Source organism: Coptis chinensis, chromosome 8 (genome assembly GCF_015680905.1).
Source record: "Coptis chinensis isolate HL-2020 chromosome 8, ASM1568090v1, whole genome shotgun sequence".
Lineage (NCBI taxonomy): Eukaryota > Viridiplantae > Streptophyta > Magnoliopsida > Ranunculales > Ranunculaceae > Coptis > Coptis chinensis.
Genome location: NC_141463.1, coordinates 84,532,157 through 84,546,028, shown reverse-complemented (window position 1 = coordinate 84,546,028; position 13,872 = coordinate 84,532,157). Strand labels below are relative to the sequence as shown.

Genomic DNA, 13,872 nt, shown 5'->3' with positions numbered 1-13,872 from the left:
CACCTAATATGGTACTACTTTCGTTTTTGTCCATATTTTCAGCTAATTTGTTATGATTATACATTTTTTCTTAATTTGTTCATGACATACTATTTTCAAGTATTTTTTTCATCTATACAAGATGTTGTCAACAAAATTTGAACCAGTTAAAAAAACTTTACATGAAAAACGCGGTTTAGCATAATTGGGATTTCGGTTCTTAGGATGGGTTTAGTATAAGTTAGATTCAAATTAAATGGTATGTTTTCTAACTGATCCTGCATGATTTAAATTATATGAAACTCCTATTGATCTATCAAATAAATCAAGATCCAAGGTAATAACAAAATCAATCAGAGGCATAAGAGACGAAGCACTGACATCACGATCATCACAGATAAGGACAATTTTCCTATTGTCTCACTATCAGTTTGGTTTCTCCTATTCCTTTTTGTCAGCATTTACTCATTTGTAATTTTTATATGAAACAACTATTAATATATGTAGGCTTGCAACTTTTGCTATGGTAGTTGTCTGTATATAGCATCATAACAAAAGAATGATCAATATATCACTTTGCAATCTTTGTGTCGTCTGTCGAAACAATGTGTCTCAATAGCAATTCATAGAAAACTAGGGCTAAATCAGAAATAGTTTGTAGTTCTATGTGATAGTCAGAGCGCCATCCAATTGAAGCAAGAATCCGAAGTTTTCATTCTAGATCCAAGCATATACATGTACATTATCATTGGATTAGAGAAGTTCTCGAAGACAAGTAATTGTGCATTGAGAAAATCCACATACATGTACATTATCATTGGATTAGAAAAGTTCTCGAAGATAGACAATTGTGCATTGAGAAGATCCATATCGTAAAGAACGGATCGGATATGATGACCAAAATCTTATCTAAAAGTAAGTTAGATGAACCAACTGTACAATACAAATTTCTTAGTAGTACCGTACCGCAATCAAAATCAAAAACACTTTTATTGTGACCCATATTGATAACAAGCACATCATTATCAAAGAAGTAGATACAATTCCCTTGGCATCCAGGAAAAATCGAATGCAATTACAGATAAAGAGCTATTGGGGACCAAGAGCATTTCACGGTTGCCTAGATTTTAATGTTCACCCACTTATGCTCTGCCCCAAAACCTAGTTTGAAAACCCTGAAACAGATTGTAAGCTAGACGATACCATTCTCTTGCTGTGTTGGATAAAATCCTCATACAATGTCTCGAAAGTCCTTCGGCTAAACAAGGCTTTGAGTAGTATGAATTCGCTGAAAACCATAAGGGGCGAGGACAAACAGTAATGGAATTAATTGTACAAATTTTCTCAATATTACCAGAACCAAGATCGAAAACACCTTTATCATGACCCATGTTGATCATTTGCATATCGTCATCACAGAAGTAGATACAATTCCCCCGGCATCCAGGATAATCAGATGCAATCACGGACAAAGAGTTATTAGGGCCCAAAAACAATGCACGATCGCCTAGATTTTTAACCTCCACCCACTTATGCTCGGCAAAGTCTAGTTTGGAAACCCTGAAACTGATTGTGAGACGATAATATTCTCCTTCTTTGTGTTGGATATATGCACCATAGTTCCTCTCTATCTGCAAAAGGTCAGTTGAAGACTCCACGAGATAATTGCGTCCGCCGCTGCCGCCGCCATAATACATTCTCGTGGACATTTCCCGGTTGGGTTTTATAAATAATGACTTAGTGGGAGAAGGACCATCGAGGCCCTTCACTAAATCAACCTCTCCTCTACACCTCAAAGCATACAAGTCACCTTTGTAAAATGTAATGTCGGAGTAAACGGGACGTCGTTGTCGTGATCCTCCTTTGACGTAGCCACCTCGTATTTTCTTCCAAATAAATGGGTCGTCGTTGTCCTCTCCAGGCTTATAGAAAAGCAACATGGCGTGTTGGTAGGGAATAGCTATGACAATTGGAGATTCAGCATTAGGGGATGTAATAGCCTTATATATGTACCGATTGCGCATGCGGTTTGTGTCCCATACCATGTCAGGGAAGACCCTAAACCAGTCTTTAACAATATAAACTAGGGAATTGTGTTTTTCTTCCGAAATTCCAACATGGGGGAACGTGGTGAGTGGAGGAAGGTTGACTACTTTCCCAGTGAAGGGACGCAGGAGTTGAAACTCTGAATTCCCATGAACGGTAATTAGCCATCCAAAAGAAGAGCCACAGATTCGACGTCCCTGTAACTCTGGTATATCCACTTTATGAATTGCTCCATCCAGAATACTAAAAAAGCCCAAGACAGGGTCGGGACAATAGTTATCCCTAGTGTTGGCTGGAGGGGCTTGGCCGACAACATCATAGTAGGGAACAATTAGCCATGGTAGACGGCCACCCTTGTGGTGGAGGTGGATGCCAACTGAAGCAAGAGATCTCCAGGAAGAGCAGACTGATCCGAACCTCGCAAAATCAGGAAACCCAAGATGTTTAACGATCAGTTTTAACATATCATCAGGAAGTTTGTTCCAGTCAACAACCACTTTATGAAGGCTCTTATTACTTGTTGGTGAAGATTTGTTTGCAGAGAGACACATCTGGTAAGCAGTAGGGAAAGGCAGGTGTACAAAACCGCAGAGGAATACTTTGATGACGATATGATCTCTATGAACTCTAATTCCGGATTTAATTAAGGTAGAAAGATGCGTTTGCTTTTCAATTCTGAAAGAAAAAGACACGGGCGGCCAGTGGACTTTTCATTCAATGAGGACACTTAGGGCAGGGATCGGGTCGGATATAGCTATATCCGAATCCGAATAATTTCACATTATCCGAATCCGAATCCGACCCGAACCCGACTAACCCGATCAAATAACACTAAAAATTAAAAAAAACCCAAAAATTATATCCGAATCCGAACCCGAATACATAAATGGATATGAAAATCAACCCGAACCCGCTGTATTCGGTAATCGGGTCGGGTCGGATTCGGGTCTACCCGACCCGATTCCCTGCCCTAAGGACACTACATACCGTACTATGTTTTTTCTTCATATAGATGGCAACTAGCTGTTAATGGTTAGGGCTGTCAATGGGCCGGGACAAGCCCGAAGCCCGATTGAATCCGAACCGATAAGATAAGGACTAAGGCTAAGTCCAATCCACCAAACCACAATAGTACAGTGGATAGTGTTAGCGGGTTAGCGTTTCCAAAACCAATGGGTTTTTTTTTATAGCCGCCAATACCAATGGCGTATAGGAAGGAATTTTGTTTTTTTTGGACTCTCCACTCTTTAAAAAAAAATTCTACCCGCCACACAATATGCTGGCTTAGATTTTTTCTGCCTGCCACTCATACTGGCATGTAGACTTGATGCTATCTCGTTAAAACTGACGCTATAGATAGGTAAACTTATACCGATAGCAAAATATAATTATTGTAAATTTAAGGTAGTTCATCGTAAGGAATAAATTTAAGGAACCTCCGCGACAAACTTATTGTATAAACTACTATTACAACCTATAATCTCACAAGTCTCTCTAGTCTTTCCTCTCTCTCTTTTTCTCTCTCTATGGATTCTCTTTCTTTTCTCTTTTCACTTTTCTCCTTCTTTTTATCCCCCTCTCTCGTCCATGGTCTCTCCTCTTTCCACGTATCGCGGCAGTTACCTTGCAGTTATGGTTCCGCTCTCCCTCTCTCCATGTCTCGCAGCAGTTCCAGAACGGTTGGGATATCGCGGATCTGATCCTGTGCAACCTGTCTCCCCCAGCTATACCACATCCGGTCCCATTGTTACCACTAACCTCCTATGTCATGTATACGTCCTATACAGACCCGATTCGCGGTCCCAGATATACAACGGTGTTTACTCAGAAATTTTCCAATCCCTCCGCGAACTAGGGAGTGCACAGTGCGAAGTCCTCGGCATTGATCCGGAAAAAGCCACTCCTCTCTTACTTGACCCTTCTCTAAAAGACATTGGCAAATACCAAGGCCCCTCTCGTCGCCGCCCCCAAAGAAAGAAAGCCCAAACCATCCCCACCTCAAAAAGAAAAGCCCGCCTACAAGTCTTTCAACTATACCACCAAAATCTCTCATTCACGGCGGTTGCCCAACGCGGCTGCCGCTAAAACTAAGACTACCACCAGCGGACACCCTTCATCCTTCAGTACTCTCGTGTGGGCGAGGTGGGAAGACGATTTTGTCCATACTCCCTTCTACCAAAATGGATGTGAACAAGTACAAGCTTTGGGACGGCGACTCGATGGAGATCGCTTTGTCGGCGACGATCAAACAAGAGCCCTCCCACCAAAAGGGCTAAAATTTCTTCCATCTTCCCTCCACCTACCACCGGCCGCAATGAACCTCCTCCAAGCGAGTCTGCTATATCTTCGCCCCGCCCGCACGGGATTCCTCTTGATTGGTCCTTTAACATCCGCCCTGTCGAGTGTGGCATCCCAAGTTCAAGGCTAGGGACCGCGAATGTCACTACGCCGAGACTCGGCTTTTGAAAATCCAAATTGCCGCCTCTTTATTTTTCAGCTCTCATCTCCCTCGGGATCAAGCTTATGGAGATTCTGGAACCGTTGCTTCCCATAGGGCCTCCATTTACACTGGGTGGGAAAAGGTATGTGTTATTGATTCTATTGCTCATTATCCTTTGTGCTACCTTTTATACCCAATATGTATATGCAGCTGAGTCTAGATATCGGCTATGTGCTGCGCGGCCTTACTAGCACCGTGGAGAATTTGGAGGCAGCGAAGCAGGAGATACATGGTCCTGATGGCTGGAAAGCAAGGTATGCCAAGCTGGAGAAGGATAGGGACGAGTGTCGGATCAAGGCAGTCAAGGTCCACAAGGAGCTTCAGGTGGCTGAGGACAAGCACCACGACTACGTAGCGGGGGTCAATTCTAAAATGGAAAGCCTCAAAGAGACGGAGAGACTTGCCACTCAAGCTGCTGTAGATAAGGCCGTCAAAGAGGCCGCGGATCGATTCCGGGGCCTCGCTGCGAAGAAGATTGCACGCGAATTACAACAACAACTTGATCAGCTTAGCGCTGCAGGTCGACTTCTTCCATCGCCTCCTCCTGTTGTAGATACACCGCCCTTAGTATCACCAACCGTGCATCCTGAAGCTGCCGAGACGCCTACCCCTGAAGTGACGACTCCCATTACCAGCGCTGACCCTTCTCCAGTGGAGACGAATGAAGATGCTAGCATGGCTGTCGGTGAAGATGTAAATACTTCTCTTGAAGAACCGCCTACTGATCCTCAGCAGTGACACATGTCGGATTTCTTTCTTTGCAGATGTCTTTGGATTTGTAATTTAGTTTGAACAATTATCGTTGTGTTTGTGAGGAACAATGTCTCATGTTATGTGTTTGGAAAAATGCTTATTCGATACACTACTTTTGCGTAGTATGTGTCAAACGACTTGCATTGTACTCTTTTTGCATTGTAATTTACTATCTGTCGTACTTCTATTTCGGCGTATTTCTACTTCGTTATGCATTGGAGCCATTGATCTATATGGTACTTTGACTTAATCTCTTTTTCATTTGCATTTGCACACTCAGCTAGCATGACACTAGCTAGGGCTGCCCCCATGTTATTCGGACATGCGATGCAGGAAGGTTCCCCCCCTCTCTCCATTTGTATAGGCTGTGAAGCTAGTTAGTGTTGCCCCCCATTGATTCGGACATGAGGTCCGCGAAGCTCTTCCCCCCCCCCCGACTTTTTTTGTCTAGCTGTGAAGCTAGTTAGGGTTGCCCCCAGTTTGATTCGGACATGAAGTCCATGAAGGGCTCTCCCCACTCTCTTGTTGTATAGCTTTGAAGCTAGTTAGGGTTGCCCCTAGTTTGATTCGGACATGAAGTCCGCGAAGGGCTCTTCCCCCAAGACTCTCTATTTGTATAGGCTGAAGCTAGTTAGGGTTACCCCAGTTTGATTCGGACATGAAGTCCGCGAAGGGCTCTTCCCCCCCGGTCTCTCTTGTTGTATAGCTTTGAAGCTAGTTAGGGTTGCCCCCAGTTTGATTCGGACATGAAGTCCGCGAAGGGCTCTTCCCCCCGGCACTCTCTATATGTATAGTTGTGAAGCTAGTTAGGGTTGCCCCAGTTTGATTCGGACATGAAGTCCGCCAAGGGCTCTTCCCCAAGACTCTCTATATGTATAGGCGTGAAGCTAGTTAGGGTTGCCCACAGTTTGATCTGGACATTAAGTCCGCCGAAGGGCTCTCCCGCTCTCTCTTGCTGTATAGCTGTGAAGCTTGACGGGACAATTATATTTATCCCTTGTTTTATTTCTATTATCTACTGCTAACTCGTTTGGAAGAAGTGCTTGTTTATTTCATAGTCATAAAAATAAACAATACAGATAATTTGCTATCAAATACGAAAAGATTAAATAAAGGTCTTAGACATGGAACTCTTTCAGCATTCTGATATTCCACGGTCTTTCTATCTTTTCTCCTGCTGTAGTCTGTAATCCATAAGTACCAGATGTACCCTTCTTACTGATGACATATGGACCTTCCCAGTTTGTCCTCAACTTTCCGTCATTTTCTTTCTTGGTGGCTGGAGTAACACGTCGCAGCACGTAGTCACCCACATTGAAACTCCGTGGCTTTACTCGTTTATCGTACTGTCTCTGCAGAGTCCGATGGTATTCCTCCAACCGAATACGGGCTATCTCTCTTTTTTCTTCCATAAGATTCAAATCCGCAGCTAATATTTTCTCATTCAGCCCGCTTTCCACCGCCTGCGTTCTCGTCGTGGACTCTATCATCTCTACTGGAATGACGGCCTCTACTCCGTACTCCATTGCGAACGGTGATTCATTAGTGGATGTTCTTGGTGTAGTTCGGTATGCCCACAGCACATGAGGTAAGTGTTCAGCCCATGCTCCCTTCCGCTCCTCCAGTTTTTTCTTAAGGTTATCCATAATGACTTTGTTTGAAGCCTCGGCCTGTCCATTCCCCTCCGGATTGTAGGGGGCTGAGAACCCTTGCTTCACTTTGAATGCCTGAAGGAAATTTCGGACTTTCTTCCCAGTAAACTGTGTCCCATTATCCGCGATGATTGTATGTGGCAATCCAAACCTGCAAATGATATTCTCCCATAGGAATTTGTTCACATTCTGTTTCTTGACTTGTTGCAGTGCCACGCCCTCAACCCACTTGGTAAAATAATCTGTTGCCGCTAACATAAACCTCCTTTTACCGCTTGCCATGGGCAGCGGTCCAACTATATCCATTGCCCACATGGCGAACGACCACCGAAAGCACACCGTAAACGCTTTCGGCCGGCGCATGAATCAATGATTGCAAACCTCTGGCATTTTTCGCATCTTTTGGCATATTCTGTGGCATCTCTCTTCATGTGTGGCCAAAAGTATCCCTGAGAGAGCAAACGGTGTGTGGTTGTTCGCCCCGCTGAATGGCTTCCACAATCCCCTTCATGCACTTCGGCCAGCATTTCCTGAACATGCGGCGGCCCTATGCATTTTAACATTGGTCCTCCGAAACTTCTTCTATATAGGTTCCCATCTAGTAAAGTGTATCTTTGGCTCAACTGTTCCATTCTATGCCTCTGTTGTGTGTTTTCAATCTCTACCCCTATCAGGAAAGTCTTGATGGGAGCTATCCAATCAAGATCAATCTCGGTGGTAAGACAAACATACTCTCCTTCCGCGGTACTGGGCTTGTCCAACACCCTTATTTCAATAGATCGCCCCTCCGAACCTAGTAATACCGCCACAACATAAGCTAATGCATCCGCATGTCTATTTTCTCCGCGATTTAAATGGGTAAACTTGATCTTACTGAATTTGCTCGCTTTCCTTTGTAGGACCTCCAAGTATCTTGTCATCCTCGGGCAGCGAGCCACAAATCCCCCATTCACTTGGCACACCACCAGGTTAGAATCGGAGTAAACAGATAATTCACTCACGCCCAGATCTTGTGCCAAATCTAAACTCGCTATTACAGCTTCATACTCTGATTCATTATTTGAAGCCGCGAATCCCAGTTTCATTGACAACTCCAGCCTAGTGTTCTCCGGAGTTACCAGGACTACGCCTATTCCGTTCCCTGTATCCGTAGCAGAGCCATCCGCGAAAACTCTCCACCCATTCCGGGCATCCCAGGGGTCCAATGGGTCGTGGTTAGCCTCTCCTTCGTGGTCCATTACCATCTCCTCACCCCACGTCGGGTCCTCGGCTGGGAACTCTGCCAATACCTCCACCAATGCTTGTGCTTTTTCTGCGGTTTTGATTTGGTACTGAATTTCATAGCAACTCAGCATTACCGCCCATTTTAGCATTCTCCCTGACTTCTCTGCCCTCAATGCCTGCTTGAGAGGCAGATTTGTTATTACTACCACTGAGTGCGCCTCAAAATAAGGTTTCAACTTTAGGGCAGAAAATACCAAAGCCAAAGTGTATTTCTCAATTCGGCTGTATCGGGTCTCTGCTTCTAACATGGTCTTGCTTTGAAAGTACACTAGCTTCTCTACTTTATCAACGACTCGCACCAAGACCGAACTCACCGTGTACTCCGAAACTCCCAAATACAAATATAGTGTTTCCCCCTGTTCCGGTCGCGACAATAAAGGCGCCTTCCCTAGATAATCCTTCAAATCTTGGAAGGTTTCTTCACATTCCGCGGTCCACTTGAAGTCTTGTGTTTTCCTTAATAATCGATAGAGCAGTCGACATTTATCCGATGACTTTGAAATGAATCGGTTAAGTGCCGCTACTCTCCCCGCTAAACTTTGCACCTCCTTCACATTTTGAGGGGACGGCATTTCTATCAGCGATCTGATCTGTTCAGGATTTGCCTCTATACCGCGGTGTGTAACTATGTAACCTAAGAACTTTCCAGAAGTTACCCCAAAAGTACACTTCTCAGGGTTGAGTTTCAGTTTATGTGCCTGCAGTATATGAAAAGTTTCCTGAAGACCTTCCAAGTGTTCCTCCTCCGACATGCTCTTTTCCACCATATCATCAATATATATTGATAAGAGCCCAAAATTGTAGTTTTAACCCCTTAACAATCGTACTTTTAGACCAATTATGTGAATAATAAGTAAAAGTTAATACCGACATTTGTGTTTTATGCATTTCAGGCTTCAAAATCCATTATGTGCAGAAATGTGTCACTTTAGCGAGATAAAGGAGCAAAGGTTGGTTGCTAAGGAGTTCTGTGATTAAAGGCCAATTTCCAAGAAGACAAAGCCTCTGTAAAGACCGGTCAAAAGATGAAAAGTCAAAGTCCACGCGGGCAGAAATAGTGCACAAAGTCAACAGAACTTTCGAAGACCATATCTTTGGACTCAAACCTCGGAATTGGGCCTACCTTACGTCAAAACGACCAGCTCAGAAAGAGCTTTCCAATGGTCCAAGCCTTGGCCCAATCAGAGGAGCAGAAGTGGACAAAAGTCTGTCGAAGTCAACTGTAGCTGAAGAGGCCTTTTGGACTAAAAGTATTGGGTTTTGGGCCGATTCTCCGGCCCAAGCGTGGGCTCCAAGCCCATGCACGATTTTTGATATGAACATATAAAACAAAAAGCTTAGCTCTTTTTGTTAATGGTAGATAGTTAGGTTAGAAAATAAGTTAGGTTAGGAAGCTAATGTTAATGGAGTTTAGTTTTAGAAAAAGATAGATCTAGATCTAGTTTTGAGTTTTATCCCATTAATTAATTAGTTTTCATACCTTGTTTTAATATAGATTATTGAATCATTGTTACTTTTCATTAGATTAATAAAGTTAGTTGTTTTTGATAATCTAGCTTCATTTTCCATTAAACATCTATTGTAATTCATTGATTTAGTATTTGTCACTATTAGTTTAAATCAATTCTTACATGAGTAGTTTCCTTTTAAATTCGAACAAGCAAAGTTCAACCCTTTATACCATGTCTTGTTTGATTTGCTTGGGAAATGATAGTATAATGATATTAGAAAATTCACATCACACATTACTCTCACATTGTTCTTTGTGTCGAGTAGTTGAATTCTAATTAAGTCTTGAGGTTTTAAGAGTGGAACGAATCCTGACTCTCTTATATTACTTCGTTATTGAGAGTAGGAATATTGATATAAATACGTATTTACGTAAATTGATTATTTGTGTTTACGATAGATAGTTAGAATATGTAAAATCACTCAAGTTATCAAATGGCATAGCCATCTTAATCTCGTTCAAGACAAGAATTCAATTGCTTGAATCCAAGGGGCAATCCCCCATTCTCTACCCACCCACCCTTTTAATTTTTCATTCTTATTTCTTGAATTTTCGGAACTGTTCACTGTTTTAGGCATAGGGGCTGCGGATTCACAGAGAAAAGCACTGCGGTGAAGGTATTTCTAAATTTTAAAAAATTCTGAAAATTTTCAGACATAATATTTAATGTGTTGTTGATTTACTGGAATATTTTCAGATTTTTCAAAGTTGGTTTACCTTGTGAAAAAATACGATCCTTATAGTGCTGCATTTCAGTTTTCACACCGTACGTTCTTGAAAAACAGACGAGTAAGGTTACTTAGGGAGTTCTAAAAATTCTATAATTTTTACAGGAGTATCTATCATAAGTCAGGAGTTTGTAATTAAAATTTGACGAGTTTTTAATTTGTTTTGACCTCCTAAATAGTAGAGTGTTTCCAGTGTGTTTCTGCAGTGTTGCAAACACTTAATATCTGGAACACTAGCCGATAAGGAAAGGTTGTAGAACTCCAATTGCTCTAAAGTTTTTACAGGAACAAGTAGGATCTGTCAGGAGTCTCCAATAAAAATTTGGAAATTTTTGGCTTTGTTTTGATGGGTTAACCATTCAGTTGTTTGTATTGTGTCCGAAAACTATTTTGCAAACTTTGTAGGGCAGTAGAGGGACTTTCATAGTCCGATTGATCTGAAATTTTACAGGCTACTTAATAGACGTCTTAGAAAATTACTGTAAAACTTTCAAATTTTTGGAGTATGATAAAAGGCCTAAAATTTGAAAACCCTGAGGCGCGACCGCACCTCAAAGGAGCGCACCACTTCCAAAACACCGGACATTCGAAAACCCCGAAAAGCACTGCTTTCAAAACGAGGGCACCCAGCCCCTCGAAGGAAAATTCAGCGTGAACAGCCCAATTTTCACAGGTTAGTTCAAATTTCTATTTCTTCAAGTTACTCAGTGTTTCTAACTTGTTAAATACATTGAGATCGCGTATACAAGACGCTATTCAAACGCGTAGCAAGGAGGCATTCAAGTACTCCTTCTTCCACTCCTCGCCTCTTCTATCAGAGGAGTTTTAATTCTAGTATAATCAGACTTGTTTTTCGTAGAAATAAATACAACACGCCTATCTAAAATTTCACACACTACACTTGCATCAATGGCTAAAGAACAAGAGACTCCTCTATCTGATTTTTATAAAGCCCTAAACGATGGCCCTAAGTCGTGCATCGTTCTTGCAGACCTAGTGGGGGATTTTTGAATCCCCCCTAATATATTTAACTTGTTACCAGTTTTTCATGGTTTAGACCACGAGAAGCCTTACCAACACATGCGTAGGATAGACCAAGTTCTCACTACATTCCATCATCCTAGCGTAAGTCCAGATCAAGTTAAACTTAATTAGGGTGTTTCCTTTCACCCTAGCCGACAAGGCGGCGTCTTGGTTAACTGCCCAAACGCCAAACTCTGTGGACTCATGGGCTCAACTTGTTCAATTGTTCATGGAACAGTTTTACCCACCATCAAGACAGATGAAATGCTTCACAGATTCATTTCTTCCACTATAATCCTCATGAATCCTTTTCGTAGGCCCGAATCGCTTTCATCGATCTTCTCATTGAATGCCCAAGATCATAATCTTGCGAAAGACACGCTTGTTCGTGCTTTCTTCAAGGGGCTTTCACATTATCATAAGGAGGTTCTAGATATCATGACTGGGGGTAGTTTTCTTAGTAAAGGAACCTTGGAGGCTTATAAATTCTTAGAAGATCAATCTAAGAAGACAACAATTGGGGAGGAAACGATTCCTCCCGCTCCTCTCCTTTTTCTCTTGAGGTTAAACATGATCCCGAGCTTAAAACTCTTATCGATGCCCTCACTAAAAAGGTAGATGCCATCTCTGTTCAACAACAACCTACTCCAGTCATGAACATTAACTCTACTCGTTGTAATGTCTGTTGTAGTCTTGAGCATTCCGACTTCTATTGTCCTCTTGTCTATGCACAAACACCACCACAACCATCACACTTCAACCAATTAACTCAACATCAAGGACAAAGGAACTTAGGTGACCAGAATAGAGGTTTAGTACCCATAACCCAGAACTATCAACATCAAGACATGAATGCTCAACAAGCTTTAATTCCAATACAACCATCTACGTACAAAAGTAGTAGTGACCTTGTTGGAGAAACAAAATCAAATTATGCAACAAAACTCCAACTTGATGAAAGATCAAATGATCAAAACTCTAATATGATGAAACAAACGATGCAAATGATGCGTCTTTTTTGCCAAAATGTTATTGACATGTCTTCTAACCAAAATAATAACCAAACCGGCGTGTTTCCAAGTCAAGCAATGCCTAATCCTAAGTTAACAAACACCGCCTTCAAATAAAAAGTATTCAGTGTAATGGTAATATAAACCAAAGGGACCACAGGTAAATACTACCCCCGCTTCGGGAGAGTAGTTGATAACTAAGTGACTATGCCTAAAGATCACCCGAAACTATAAATGATACCATACCAAATAATCGTCATAGAAATTGAAGACCCTACACTGTAGAGGTTCCAATATGGAAACCTAGTTGGAAAGTGATAAAAGATAAAGCAACGGTTAACAAATATGTTCCCCTCATATTAGGTATAGGGATAAAACACAAAGATGAACAACTAGATTTTCCCCGTAGAAGGTGAAGTTAAGTCTATTGAGAGTTTTGTATATCACATTAGTGTTCCGACGATGTCGCCCCTACACTAGTACATATCCCTCTTATGGAAGAAGACAAAGATCACAATTTTGACTCTTTGAACATAACCTAACTAGAGAAAGAATTTTCAACCCCGCTTTCGACCATAGAAGAGATGGACTAAACCTCACAATAGATTTAGATAGATGAATTCCTCAAAGATGGAGATGAATACCATAATTATATGGATGCAAACAACCTAGATGAGGAATTCAACGAGTTTCTAAGAGCCCGTGATGATCCACCTTCTCAAGCACTACCTAGAGCACCACCCTACCACCATCCACCGAAAGTTAATCCCTCATAAAATCCAATCATTCTTCCCACCCTTTCTTCTAACACTTATCCATATTCCAAGTATTTTCCAAAACCATTCATTTACTCACGATCATTCACTTGACACCTTCTTATTCAACTAAGTTCGTCAGAGAAAGTTTTGGAGCTTGATTCTCGTTTGGTGGTGCATTCCATGTTAACTATTTATGGAAAGATCCACAATTGTTTAGATTATTGATATATGGGAAACTGCATGTAAATACATATATATCACTTTAAGTCTAGGGAATCGACTTTAAAAGACCTATCGTTTTAAAACAAATTTTTACAAACCCGTTTTCAAAAATTTGTTTGGGGTGGGTGTTTGGTTTTTCCATGCTTGATCACTAAACTTCATATTCTTATCCCCACCTTTCCTCTCCCCTTTAAGAGTAGCTAGATTTCTCTTTGTTTTTGTTTTGATGTTGTTTTTTATTATTTTTAGTAGATAGGATGTTACGTTGTTAAATTCCGTAGTTAACTTTGAATTTGGTAGTTAAATGTTGTTTGAATTTCAATTTTAATATAATGTTGTTCTTTTCAAATTGTGCATGGATTTTATTGTTAATCCCACCTTCCGAATTGTTTGGGGTGGTATTATTT

The 13,872-nt window shown here is 41.5% G+C and overlaps 2 protein-coding genes across 2 annotated transcripts; both read right to left on the bottom strand.

The window, feature by feature from the left end:
- Positions 1-1,121: 1,121 nt before the first annotated feature.
- Positions 1,122-2,576, bottom strand: LOC147483697 (F-box protein At2g26160-like). The gene has a single exon (XM_086579625.1). The coding sequence runs from the start codon at positions 2,574-2,576 to the stop codon at positions 1,122-1,124; it is 1,455 nt and encodes a 484-aa protein (XP_086435751.1).
- Positions 2,577-6,396: 3,820 nt separating this feature from the next.
- Positions 6,397-8,462, bottom strand: LOC147483696 (uncharacterized). The gene is made up of 2 exons (XM_086579623.1): positions 7,312-8,462; positions 6,397-7,081 (listed from the first exon to the last, which is right to left on the bottom strand). Exons 1-2 carry the CDS (start codon positions 8,460-8,462, stop codon positions 6,397-6,399), a joined length of 1,836 nt encoding a protein of 611 aa, XP_086435749.1.
- Positions 8,463-13,872: the final 5,410 nt, after the last annotated feature.

Coding starts and splice junctions, on each gene's coding strand:
- LOC147483697 (XM_086579625.1), bottom strand. CDS start 2,576: ATGTGTCTCTCTGCAAACAAATCTTCACCAACAAGTAATAAGAGCCTT.
- LOC147483696 (XM_086579623.1), bottom strand. CDS start 8,462: ATGTTAGAAGCAGAGACCCGATACAGCCGAATTGAGAAATACACTTTG. Junction 7,082..7,311: donor AGATGCGAAAAATGCCAGAG/GTTTGCAATCAT, acceptor TATCATTTGCAG/GTTTGGATTGCCACATACAA.